Source organism: Lepidochelys kempii, chromosome 25 (genome assembly GCF_965140265.1).
Source record: "Lepidochelys kempii isolate rLepKem1 chromosome 25, rLepKem1.hap2, whole genome shotgun sequence".
In the NCBI taxonomy this organism is placed as follows: Eukaryota; Metazoa; Chordata; order Testudines; family Cheloniidae; genus Lepidochelys; species Lepidochelys kempii.
In genome coordinates this window covers 2744207-2757359 of record NC_133280.1, presented here as the reverse complement: position 1 = coordinate 2757359, position 13153 = coordinate 2744207, and the positions used below count along the sequence as shown (strand labels likewise).

General features: G+C 51.2%; 1 protein-coding gene across 4 annotated transcripts in view; it reads left to right on the top strand.

Annotated features, from left to right (window-relative positions):
• KANK3 (KN motif and ankyrin repeat domains 3) overlaps positions 1 to 12211 on the top strand; it is a 55327-nt gene extending 43116 nt beyond the window's left edge. For 2 of the 4 annotated variants that reach the window (XM_073323986.1, XM_073323985.1), the window contains 5 exons: positions 749 to 968; positions 2242 to 2384; positions 3203 to 3403; positions 4262 to 4360; positions 6235 to 12211. In XM_073323986.1, coding sequence (XP_073180087.1) covers positions 749 to 968; positions 2242 to 2384; positions 3203 to 3403; positions 4262 to 4360; positions 6235 to 6291 — 720 coding nt within the window. In that variant the 3' untranslated portion in view covers positions 6292 to 12211. The remainder of the gene's footprint in view (positions 1 to 748; positions 969 to 2241; positions 2385 to 3202; positions 3404 to 4261; positions 4361 to 6234) is intronic. The other 2 variants (XM_073323988.1, XM_073323987.1) reach the window with 2 other exon arrangements.
• Positions 12212 to 13153: the final 942 nt, after the last annotated feature.

Here is a 13153-nt window from a genome sequence, read left to right as displayed (position 1 = left end):
AAGGAATTGTTCTGGGCAGGTCTCTGGCCTGTGTCATGCAGGAGGTCAGATGAGATGATCACCGTGGGTCCCTTTGGCCTAGGAATCTATGAATCCCACCCCAACCCCTCCCTGTCCTTCTCTGTGCTGCATGCAGCCTTGGAGTCATGGTCTGAGTCACTAACCCCTCCTTCTGGCTGGGCTCAGCCTGACATTCCAGGCATCACAGACCCTGAGAGACTGGAGGCTGAACAGTCTGTGCTCTCTGCATCCCCATAACCCCACGGGATTTATCCAGGGCTCTCTTACCCAGCACACACAATCCCCTCAGCATGCTGGGAAAGCCCTGCGGGCAGTTACAGAGCCAGCTGCTGCCTGCTACCCATGTCTCCAGAAATCTGTGCCTTCCCTCCTGGGGCTTCCTGTCCATGGCCACTCCCAGCCCAGGGAATGCCTAGCGCCATGTGTAGAAGGTTCAGCACTGGCCTGTCCTCCAGGGCCTTGGTGCAGCTCGGATCCATGCCATGTCATCGAGGGGGAGAGGTGTAAGGAATTGCACTGCTTTGCATTTGAGGCAATGGGAGGACTTGGCTGGGGATGGCGCAGCCTAGGGCCACAGCTGCTCGTGGGAACGCTGGCTCCCCAGGCTTTGTGTTAGGGTGAAACTTAGCAGAGGAAGTGTTGAGAGCAGAAAGGGCTTTGGCTGATGAGCACGTTCACTTGGAGATAAGCATTTCCCAGCTTGAGGCCTGCCCTTCTCCTTCCCCAGCTGTCCAGCAGCAGCATCCTCCTCCAGGAGTGGTTCCGAGTATCTAGCCAGAAGTCCTCCGTCCCAGAGATGGTCGCCAACCACCTCCTGGCCTTCACGGAGGTCTCTCCGGGGATGCTGGCCCATGTGGTCAATCTCTCGGATGGGAACGGTAACACAGCTCTCCACTACAGCGTCTCACACTCCAACTTCCAGATCGTGCAGCTGCTCCTGGACACTGGTTAGTAGCCTTCTGCTTACCCCTGGGGCCCTGTGTAATCCTGTTGAGCCGGGAAGTGGGGATGGCTCAGCTGAGGGTTCTGCATTAGGAGACGGGAGCTGAGACCTTGGATCCCTTTCCAACAGCTGCCCTGCTCCCTGGGCTCCCCTTGGCTGCTGCTCCCGAGCCCTCCCAGGAAACACACCCATCTGGGAGACCTGACCCACCACCTCCTCCTGGCAGCCGTACCTTCCTCTCCTAACGCCCCCTAGTGGCCAGGCTCTAGCCCGAGAAACTAGCCTGTGCTCGAGGTGTAGAACGCGTCACTGGCCCGTGCCCTGTGGTTACAGAGACATGTCAGGTGAATTAGGCCTGAAAATGAACCTATTACACAAGCATTTCCCTGCCCTCAGCATCCATCCCAGGGTCCCCCGTTCCTCTGCCAGCAGATTCCTGCGGTGGTCGAATCTGATGCAGGAGAGCTGCCCATGGGCACTGCAGGGCGGGTGCAGTTACAAACACATGGACGGGGTGTTGGTGTCTGTGCTGTGACAAGGGGCCTGATCTCGCTGCCCTCATTCGTGCCCCACCTGCAGTCCAAGGTGCCACCTGAGTACAGAGTGCGAGACGCAGCCCTGGCAGTGGCCATTGCAGGGGCATGTGAAAGTGGGTCCCTGTGCAGAACACTGTTCAGTGCAGCCATTAGGCATTTGTCATGAGCTCAGGTAGCTGAAGTAGCTTCTGCGGCCCCTGACGTGGCCCACCCCTGGCAGGGTGGGGAACAGAACAGGACATTCCATGCAGCAGCAGATCCTCCCGTCCCAGTCTTGCTCCACGCCCTGCATAGAGCCGCGCAGGGCTCCATGCTGCACAGAGCACGTCAAACCTCCTTTGCAGCCCTAGGAACCCAGCACGGGGTTCCCCGCAGGACCGCAGCTGTGGAGGAGGGGGCTGGGTTTGCCTTACGTGCCCAGCAAACATGGACCGTAGGGCAGCGTCAAGGGAACGAGGCCTTTCCAAACGGCAGAGCAGCCCACGGCGAGTGGGTCTGACCCCTCGCCTGGGAAGGGTGGGGCCATGCAGTCTGGTGACTGCGCCATGGCCCAGCAGTGCCAGCGTGAGGTGCTCTGCAGCCAACGCACATGCAGAAAGCAGACGTCCCAGCGCGCAATAGCTCAGCAGCCGCAGGCCTTGACTTGAGACGAGCTCTTGGAATCAGAACCGAGGGCAGTTCTGCTGCTGAGCGTTCTGGCCTGCTGGGGTCTACAGCACTCCCCCACTTCTCTTTCTGCAGGGGTCTGCAACGTTGACCATCAGAATAAAGCCGGCTACACGGCCCTCATGCTGGCCGCTCTGGCCTCGGTGGAACACGAAGACGATATGAACGTGGTCAGGAGACTCTTCAGCATGGGAAACGTCAATGCCAAGGCGAGCCAGGTCAGCGCGAGCAGGGCCGCTCCCTGCAGCCCAGTCACCTCTACTCGAAACCCCCAGATTCAGCCCTGCTGAGCTCCCAGGCCGTGCCACTGTCTTCCACTGTTGGAAAGAACAGCTTGTGAGCAGATGGGCCGGCTCACCTGAGTGGCATGGCTCCTTTCTGTCCCCTGATGGGTTGCCCTAAGTTTTGGAAGCTACTCCTGCTTTGGACCAAAACAAGCTTTGTTTTACCCCGTGATCTCTGGGTGGGACAGGCTGGCTGCAGGCAGCTCCCCACGGGGCCAGGAACACGAGCCAAGCCAGCTTACTGCAGAGTCTCCGAGAGCTTTCCAAATAGCGCTTGTCACTGTCAGCAGCTGCGGACCAGATCCTGCGTGTGCTCTGTGCTGAGCACCCCATGCTCTGTCGCTGGCAGGACCAAGCATGTTCCTTGTTGAGATTTGCCTTCTGTGTGATGCTGCCCCTTTTCCGTGCATGGGGCCCCGAGGGAACCAGGACTTGGGGGGAAGGAGGGTAACCGGCAGACTTGGGGGATGGGCAAAGACATACAGGTCCACGGGGGAGAAGACCCCGGGGAAGTGGAAAGAATCCCTCCTCCCCCTGTGGGGCACATGAGCCATGGCTGAGTAGTCCCCGTCCTCTCCCTGCAGTCGTTACCCCCTCTGGCCTAGTCTGAGTCTGTGGGTCCTGGGGACATGTCTATCTAGGAGAGGTCCAGCTGCTACTAATATCCCCTCTCCCAGCTGGAGGGGACCAGGCCAGGTCTCTTCTGAGTCTCCTCTTGCATTCGGCTCCCCTCACTCTCCCCTTGCTTGCAGGCTGGCCAGACGGCGCTGATGCTGGCAGTCAGCCACGGCAGGCAGGAGATGGTCGAAGCCGTGCTGGCCTGTGGAGCCGACGTCAACCTGCAGGACGAGGAAGGCTCCACAGCCCTGATGTGCGCCTGCGAGCACGGGCGAGTGGAGACCGTGAGGCTGCTCCTGGCCCAGCCAGCTTGTGAAGTCTCCATTGTGGATAACGTAAGTCACTGCCTGCCCCACTCACCCCCAGGGACCACAATGCTGGGTTCTCTCCACTGCCGCATCATGCTGCATACTCTGATGTGCAGCCACCTGTATGACAGAGCTGGGTCAATTGCTCCGGGCTGGGGATTTTCCCCTTTGTTGGCCTGCAAATTATCCACAAACAGGGTTTGATTGTTCCCCGTGTATTTGCTGTCAGTGATTGTTTGACTAACCCTTTTATGTGAACAAACTTCAGCCTGTCGGGAGCTCGCAAACCGCCCACTTGGCCTAGTCACCCGACATGGCATCTGATTGATCATCTCCAGCCTCAGGTAGTGTTTCTGCTGCCTGATGGACTAACCGGGAATAAAGCACAGTGCTTGCCCTTGTTTGCACGTGAAACCAAGGATTGTAAAGATCAGCTGTGCCCCGAACATTCAGATACTGCAAGGCCAGAGGGGCCCATAGTCTGATTTATACAACACAGGCCAGAGAACTGCCCCATGGAAGCACATGGAAACACAAACCCCTTCAAACAAACAGCCCACAACAAGGGGGCCAACCCGACTGAAGCCGGCAGCTGCACTCCATGGCCAGGCCAAAATCAAGAGGGGAGGTGGGTCTGGCAGGCCCTGCTTTTTAAAAGCCATGCCGGTTCCCATTTAGAACCTGTCTCCTATGTCATCACACCATCCTTTATACCGGCCCCCGGACCTTTACCTGGGAGAGAAGTTCAGTAACTTGCCCAGCCTGTCAGGTCCTGGCGTTTGCTGCCTGTTCCAGGGCATTGAAAGCTCCGAATGCTCAGTATTGTGTTACTGAAACTGTACCGCTGTGAGCTCTCTAAGGAACCCTTTTCCTTTTCTTCCCTAGGATGGGAATAACGCCGTGGCCATCGCTCTGGAGGCCGGTCACAGCAACATTGCAGTATTGATTTACGCTCACCTCAACAACTCCAAAGCACAGTCACCCGTGAGTACCCAAAGGCTCCCCCAATGGAAACCATGACAACTTTGGCCCCATCTAGACGGTCCAACGTGCTGTGTAGGAAACAGGTCACCATGCTCACCGGGACCTGCTGAAAGCACAGTCCAGACATTTCCCAAGCTGGCTTTTAAATGCAAATGACTGCTGAACTCTCACTGGGTGATAGGCCAGGGGGGTTAGCAGAGGTCCCAGCATTGGCCCTCTCCAAGCTGGGAGGCTTATGAAAACCTGAGACAACAGCATGGTGAACTGACTACAAATAAATCCAGCCTGGATCTCTCAGGAATTGAACTCTGTGCTGCCATCTTATAAAAGGGAGGGATCTTGCAGGGTGGGGTTCAGGGAGGAATAACAAGAAGTCACCCAATGGATCTGCCCAAAGGCAAGGTTAAGATGGATAGGGACTAACCTTTCCCATCAAGGTTAGTGGTGAGGTCTCCCAAGGGAAGTGGTGAAAGCCCCAGCCTTGGAATTGTTTAACCCTTGAGCAAGACCGAGCTCCAGGGTAGGCTCTGTGCGGACCAGCCTGCCCAGGCTGAGGGAGAATTATTTGTATTGAATATATTAGGAATTGTTAAGCAGGCAAAACAAAAGCTGGGATTTCCCATATGTGCGAGAACTATTCATGAGAACATAAGAATGGCAACACTGGGCCAGACCAAAGGTCCATCTACCCAGTATCCTGTCTTCTGACAGTGGCCAATGCGAGATTCTTCAGAGGGAATTGACAGCACAGGGCAATCGTCAAGTGATCCGCTCTCCAATGTATGTGAAACTGGCTTCTGACACCCAGGAAAGGGGGAATTCGGAAAAGGCATCTTTCAGAATGGCCTCAGAACTATGTGCCATCCATCTCAATGAGTTTGTGCTAAGGTCCCACTTGGTGTTTCATTGGCTTAGTGTGGTGTCACTCAACCACCTGGTGGAGAGACGCGGGGGTGGAGTTCTAAGGAACATCCCAGAAGTTCCTCTCTAGCGCTCAGCTCTTCTGAAATGCAGTTGTTATTTTTTCATCTTGCCTCTAGACTCAGTAATTATTGCTCTCAATCAGAACAGCAGCTCTACGTAGTGCCCCAGTGACATACGCATACAAATGCATGTAAATCACAAGACATAGGAGGAAAGCAGAATCTAGGAAGTAAATGACATTATTATTAAACTGTACGCGATTTTCTGCTGTTTGTGTTGATTGTATTATAAAATTGGACTAACTGCCAGAGTTTTCAGCATCTGTCCTAGCTGGAGCACTGACACGCGAGGAAGGCTAAGAGCTAGGCTGGTATTTCTCAGGGTGGTTCTTAGCTGGGATGCATATTTTGGGTGAAAGTTTGAAGCAGACAGGTTCAGCCATTAGGGAGTTCTCTGAGTTTGGAAGCGGAGAGGTAATTTCATGCACTCAGATATATTTTCAGATGCTTTTTTTTGCACTTAGTTGACTCTGAAGCAGCATTAAAGTTTTAATTGTGTCCTGTCCCTGGGCCGGGTGTAAGAGCCACTCCGCTGAATTGATTAAATTAGAAGAGATTTTTTTAAAGCCCCGTCCAGGCTACTTCTGCAGTGACTGGCGTTCTTCCCGGGGCTCTCCCAGAGATGCTCAGCTGGGTTACACCCAAAAGAAGGGGTGACTCGTAATATAGATGAAAAATTCTCATAAGGCATCAACAAGGAATTGGCTACTGAGCAGAGCTTATTTGCATGTTCCCCAGACTGACCTACTGGGGCCTGTCCTCCCACTGCCCTAGCTGACCAGCGCATCGGGGCTGGATCGAGAGGATCCCTTTGGTCCCATACACAGGAATGGAGGCTGTTGTTTCTGCATCCTAGAAAAGTTTAGTGACTGATGTTCTCTCTCTCTGCAGCAGGGGACCCCACCGATAGCCTTGAAGAGCTCTAGCAATCTAACGAAGAAGCATTAGAGAAGCCTTCACATCCCAGGCAGCTGGATTCTCCAGGCAGTTACTCTTCATAGTCCTGAAATCGGAAACTCCCCCATAATCTCATCACATCCAAGAACTCGAGCCAGGTCCATATGTTGGATCATCGCCCAAGATTCCGTGTGTTTATATTCCTGTCCAGTGTGACAGGCATCTATTCTCAGCCTAATTAACCCAATCTCCACTGAAGGGAAGCAACTTGCACTAATCTGTGTCATGGGGGCTGCTTGTAGAGTGCAACTGCTTACAGTGAAACAGAGGGTCACTTCCAGCATTTCCTCTCTCCTCCCCACCTTGATGCTTGTCTAGGCTGAACTGGGCACGTTGCCCTACACGGGGCAGCCATGAGCACTGTTTATAACATCATACCGAGAGCTGGTAGAAAAGTTGGGTTTCACCATGGAGATTTTCAGCAAAAATAGGAAAAAATCATCTGCATCTAAATTTTCCACAGAAAATTTCAATTTTTCAGTGGAAATTTGAATCCCAAAATACCTGAGGCTGAAAACAAAACAAAAGGCCAAAAATGAAAAGTTTGATGGGGAAATGCAGCTGTAGTTGCTCAGGTCCCCCTCTCCTCTGCGGGCTGTGTTGTTCTGCTGCTTTACGGCAGGGACACTCTGTCGTGCCAAGAACTCTTATTTAGCATTTGAAACATAACTGGGGGTGGTGGCTGGGCTGCTGGTCACTGCCCTGCTGCCAGTTCCTGCAATGTGTCTGACTGCCACTTCCTGGGTTTGGGCCCTTGTCATGCATATGCATGACTTCATTAGCATACTCCACGTCTTTCCTTTTTTTTTTTCTTTTTTTAACAACTAAACAAACAAACCAATACCCTCATTGTTCATACCATGGGGAGATGTGATTCTGCTGCTGCTCAGTCGCTTTCAATGAGTCTTTCTGGTTTTTTTGACCATTGGATCGTAATGGGCTCTCACCTCCGCTGGGAGTCTTGGAACAGCATCAGTTTCCCTTGGTCAAGGCGGCGTGTCTCCCAGATAACCAACCCAGGTATCCAATGATCTTGTGTCTGATAGGTCCACATCCCTTGCAGTCCCAGCAGGCAGCATCCCTTTGCTCGGTGTTGGTCTTATTATCAGGATGTTTCTAGTTTGGTGTGTAGGACGTTTATCACCGGTACCGGCAAGAGATGCTTATGGCTCTGTCTCAGCAAAAATCCTTCTTTTGATCTCATGTGATCTTGGAGCAACCGGACAAATCACCTCAGCCTTATCCCCCCATGAACCATTATTCCAAATTTTAACTGATTCCCCAGGGCGTAGTTTCCCTCTGGGGCACCGTGGTTTTGTCATAGTAGTACATTTTTATGCCTTCATCTTTCTCTTTCCTTCCATACCTGTTGGTGCCTCTGTTCTTTAGCTGCACCCTGTTTGATCTTAAGCTGAGAAAGTTGATTTCGTACCTAACACCCTGGCACAAGCTCTACAGGCAACTTACCACATTCTAAACACTCTTAATTTTCATGCCCCATTCTACAAGCCCAGGTTCTGAAAGGCAGAAGTTTGAAGCGGTATCTGCCAAAAGGAGAGTTACAAGTACTGTACACAGCCGTGAGCTCTAAGAGATCTAGAAGGGTGAAAATGTTGGCACCTGCTATCTCTCCCAAGATTTCATGTAGGTCCGTCTGTGATAATGCTCCCTTCTTATGTTAGTGTTTAATTCCTTGGGTTTGAGACACAAGTGAAAAATCCAGATTTCTTTTGTACTATCACCAGTGATGCACCCAGTCTGTGGGTTCCTCAGCCCTTTCGGTTACTTCCATGGCTTGGAGACATTGCAGTTCTTCCTGGAGTCTGCCTCTCAGGGCCACAGGTACCTTCCTAGCTGTGTGTTTTAAACAGTTTACATCCTTCTTCAAAGTTATTTTATGCATGACTGCCAATTTTCCCAAGCCTTTGAACACATCTGTATCTACTGAAGTTTTGATGCCTTGTGACAAGTTGTGTCCTGTATTAATCAGCTTGCATATTAGTCCCAACTGTTGACCTGATTCCAGGCCCAATATAGGTGTTCTATGTCCTATAAGAAAGATGTATTTAGTCCTTTCTTATAGGTGAGAATGAGCCAGCATCAGCCCACCACAGGACTACGGAGTCCATTATAAGCTGTCTGGACATTTGCCTGTTTTGTCAGTGGGGTCTTGTATTTTAAAGTTCACACCATTGTGCTGGTTGTACATTGGGGTCCATGCTTGTATCTACATTATATGTGATTTGTGAGCCATTAGTATTACGAGTGATGAACCAATTCTCGTCTACTGGCAGCTTTATGGTATCAGCGTACACTGGCTCCTCACTGGAGCTATCACCATATTCCTGCATTGCATCCACCATTTTCTGTTGGCTGCATTGGTTAGCAAAATGGTTGTTCTTGAGACACACGCTGCACTTCTGTCCAAATGCTGGGCATTGTTTGTACACAAGTTTGGTTCCACATGTCCCACGTTTGTTCGGAATGGCCCTTCCACAGACATTTTTTTTTGCCCTTTCTCATATTGATTGGTGTCAGTTTATCACTTTTGTGTATGTGCGTCTCCTTGTCCTGCTATGCAGTGACCTCCTGTACCATGTCCCTGGTACCCTCTTTGCTTAAAGCCCATATTTACAGTTCTGCCTATTCTGCTGCTTTGCAGGTGTTTATGGCTTTTTCCAAAGTTAAGTCACCGTCTCTCAGTAAAGATTCCTGTAGCATTAGATTATTGCAGCCTAGCTCTAATCAAGGAATTTGTTAGGGGCCCAAAGATGCAAGACTGACTCTTTTATGCTTGAAGTCTGTGACGTAATCCTCAGTGCCTTTGTTTTCCTTTTGCACTCGTGTGGAGAAGATTTAAGTGTCTTTCTTTCTAGGAATGTGATGAGTCTGAAACTGTGTCCTTATCAAAATCTTCACTGTCCTCAGGGGACAGCTAGAAGCTGTTAAAAAGATCTAGAGCTTCCCTTCCAGTTACAGTTAGCAATGAGGCTACTTTTGGGGCTTCCACTCAAGGAGCCTGCACCTATTGCCATCATGTATAGAACAAACAGTGTTTAAACCTCATCCAGGATTCCTCTATGTTCCCCATTAACCTGAGTTCCAGTGGTGGCTTTATGCTATCCTTTTTTTGGTCTGTGTTACAGAGGAGGTGGGTTTACGGAGCAGGGAGAGGGGGGAGCTCCTCTGATGAAGGGCTGCTTGAAACAATCCCTCTTTCCTTAACATGCTGCCTTTAAATGTTCTCCAGACCGTGCTCTCCCCTCTGGCCACTTCTGGTACCACGTGTTGTTCTGCTACTTTATGAAACGGATGCTGTTTTATAGAAAGGATTTTATTTAGCATTTGAAACTTAACTGTGGGTGGTGGCTGTGTTGCTGATCACTGCCCTGTGTTCTGGCTGCACCTGGCGCTCAGGTGCTGCAAGATATCAGGCTACCTCTTCCTGGAGTTGTGCCTCAGCACATAGGCTATGCTCCCTTATTGGACTACATATCCCATGATGCACCAGTCTCCCCTCTTGGAGAAGTCCACCAGGGTGCATCATGGGAGATGTAGTCCATCTGGTGAGGCAGGCCCATAGAGGATAATGTGGACATGAAGCACCTGAACTACACCTCCCATGAGGCACCATGGCAGTATTTCCAAATCCAAATACTTTGGTTTTCAGGCATTCAGTTTTTCAACAAAAAAATTCTGACATTTCTGTAGGAGAACCTGCACTTTTCATGGAAAAAAATGTATTTTAGTTCCAAAACAGTTTCAATGGAAAATTAATTACTGATTTAATCAGCTTGGCAGGAACTCGCTATTGTGTTTGCTGTAGTGCACTGGTTTGGGAGGTGGATGGAGTACCAGAGTGGGGTAGCCCCATACCCATGAATCCACTCACTCTCCAGCTGGAGCTTTTTTGGAGTTCCCACAGCTGGTACCGCCTCCTCCCACATGGGGCCGGTCCCCTTTTCCCAATGGGGCGGGTGGGGGAGGAGGCAGGGAAATTCCCTTTAAAACTTTTCCCCCCTCTCTTTTAAAGAAACTGGTAGCTTTTAGCTGTGAAGGCAGCTGAAGCTCCTCTTGCCGCTTACTCACCATTCCATCCAGCCCTGCCAGAGACAGCTTGGGGGGAGGAGCAAAAGGGCAGAGGCAGCTGGGAAGGTTACATAAGTGAGCAAAAAGTGGAAGTAGCAGCTGACAGGGCGGCCAAGCTTGTGCTGGGAGGGGAAGAGCTAAAATTATAGGTCCATGGGGATGAATGTGGCCGGGGGCAACAAACACATGGAATGGAACCGCAAATATCTAAACCAGAGCAGGGCTTTCCGGGGACACGTCACTACTGGGCTTTCAGGTTCTGCTGCTCAGCTACAGTGCAAGTGACCCTGCCAGTTTCCAGTAGCCGGAGGCCAGGGGAGCAAAGGGCAAGCATTCCCAGAGCCCTGCCACCTCACTTTACCCCCCCCGCCCTTTCCTTCACTGGGGCAGGAGCTGGACCCAGCCATTGAAAAACATTTAAAAGCTCTATGACCTCCGGAAGCAGCCTGAAAAGCAGGTGGAGAGTCCCCCTCCCTTCCCTTGATCTCCGCACGGGCAGACACACTGTGCGGGCCTCACACCAGCACTGCACCTTTCGCCCACAATCCAATAAATCATAGTCCATGACCTCCCAGTGCCCCTTGCACATGGGATGGGATGGTATCCCTGATTCCAAGAGGGCCTGCTCACTTAGGCTTATATGGGAGCTAGGCACCTAAATTTATTTGAGGACCTGGTCCTTATCCCCTTTTCAGTCCAATTTTTCACTCAGCCCTTCTCGAAGGACTCAGAACCTGTCAATCAGTGTTAAACGCACTGCATGGCTGAACATACTCCGCTTACAGGGGGCGTTACTGGCAACTGCACTGAGAGTTTCACTAACTCCCTGAGGGGGCCTCCCGCCAGCCATAAAAATCAGAATATTGGGTCATGAAAATTTTAAGTGGGTTTGAAAAAGTGATCGCCTCCTCTTGTGGCCAGCAATGCAGTCCAACAGCTCTGTGAGAAACAGGAACCTCCTTTACAATCTTCCCATCACATGGCAGGTGTGTTAGCTCAGAACCACAAAGGCTGAGCCAGGACACACCTACATGTCCTTGAGTTAGTAGACAACGGTGCTGGAGCACCTGGGGCATTTGAGAGCTTACAGCTGGGTTTGTTACCACTGGCTGCTTCTATGTTATCAGTATAGAGCAGTGGTCCCAAAACTTTTCCTCTCCCCCACCCTCACCTCCCACTTACCAGTCATGGGATGTGTCCACATTCCCCCCGCCCCAGCTGGGAGCCAAATCATGGCTAGGGGTGAGGACCAGGGGCTGAGAGTAGGGGCTGAGCCACGGCCAGGAGCAGGGCCAGAGCGGAACTGGGAGCAGAGCGGGGCTGGCCTGGGCAGCCCCTGGACATTCCTCCACGCCCCCAAAGGGAAGCGCACCCCACAGTTTGGGGACCACTGGTGTAGAGCCAGCAGTTCCAGCCTTACTCTCCCAGACCAGTTATTTGTCCCAACCAGACTTTGTCTGAGCCACGTTTATAGAATCTGAGAACTGCTCTTCTGATAAGCAATGGGCAAAAGCCCAGAGCCTCAGAGGTATTTGGGCCTCTAACCCCTATTGATTTCAGTGGAAGTTAGGTGCCTAAATACCTTTAAGGATTTGGGCCGAGGCTCCCATGCTTGTTGCACCAGACCTGTCTGCTATACAGTGAAGTGGATGTAGGATGTTCACAGCAGCTCTCTAGCACTGAAACCCAGCTGATTACACTTGCTTTGTATGTTCCACCCATGAAAATGCTTTCGCCTGGTGTCTCTGTTTGCTCATATTTTAATATGGTTTATTTTTAAAAATATAAATAAAATGTAAAATTAAATATATTTTAAAATCAAGTCAAGGTGCCATCAGCATCCCCTTAACCATTTAAGGCTGCCTCCAACTGAGGTGTCCAGAACCTGAGCTTTACAGAACAAGGTTACCAGCTCATGGTTTCACATGATTTCTTCCAAGTTTCTTATGCATTGGCTGAAGCAATTATGCCTGCTTCCCCCAGGCAGCTTTCCAGAAGGTGTGGGCTGGACATAAGAATCACTGGGTGAAATATTCAGCTGTGTTAGGCAGGTCAGCCTAGCAAAAATGGTCATGTTGGACTTTAAAATCTATGAATTAATTTCTCAGTTGCAATTCCTGGCCCCTTTGCTCTGTCCTAATGTGCTGGTTAGACTAAGGCCCATGTGGTCATATGGGAGGCCAGCCCACGTGCTAGCATCATCTTTGGTATTTGTGCACTCAGCACTCGCTGCTCCTATGAGCAGAGCCCTACCAAATTCACAGCCATGAAAAATGTGTCAAGAGACCGTGAAATCTGGTCTTTTGTGTACTTTTACCCAATGCTCTACAGAGTTCACAGGGGAGACCAGCGGTTCTCAAACTGGGGGTGGGGTCCTCAACCCAAAAGGAGGTTGCAAGGTTATTGTGGGGGGAGGAGCGGGGGATTGTAGTATTTCCACCCTTACTTCCGTGCTGCCCTCGGAGTTAGATGGCTGGAAAGCAGCAACTGCTGGCCAGGTACCCAGCTTTGAAGGCAGCACTCCTCAAGCAGTAGCACAGAAGGGTGGCGATACCCTACCAGGCCATTCTGACTTCTGCGGTGCTGCCTTCAGGGCCGGGCTCCCGGCCAGCAGTCGCCGCTCTCCAACCGCCCAGCTCTGAAGGCAGCAGAGCAGAAGTAAGAGTGCCAATACCGCATGCTGGCTATAATAATCTTGTGACCACGCTGGCCCCACAACCCACAGTTACACAACTCTGAAATTTCAGATTTAAATATCTGAAAT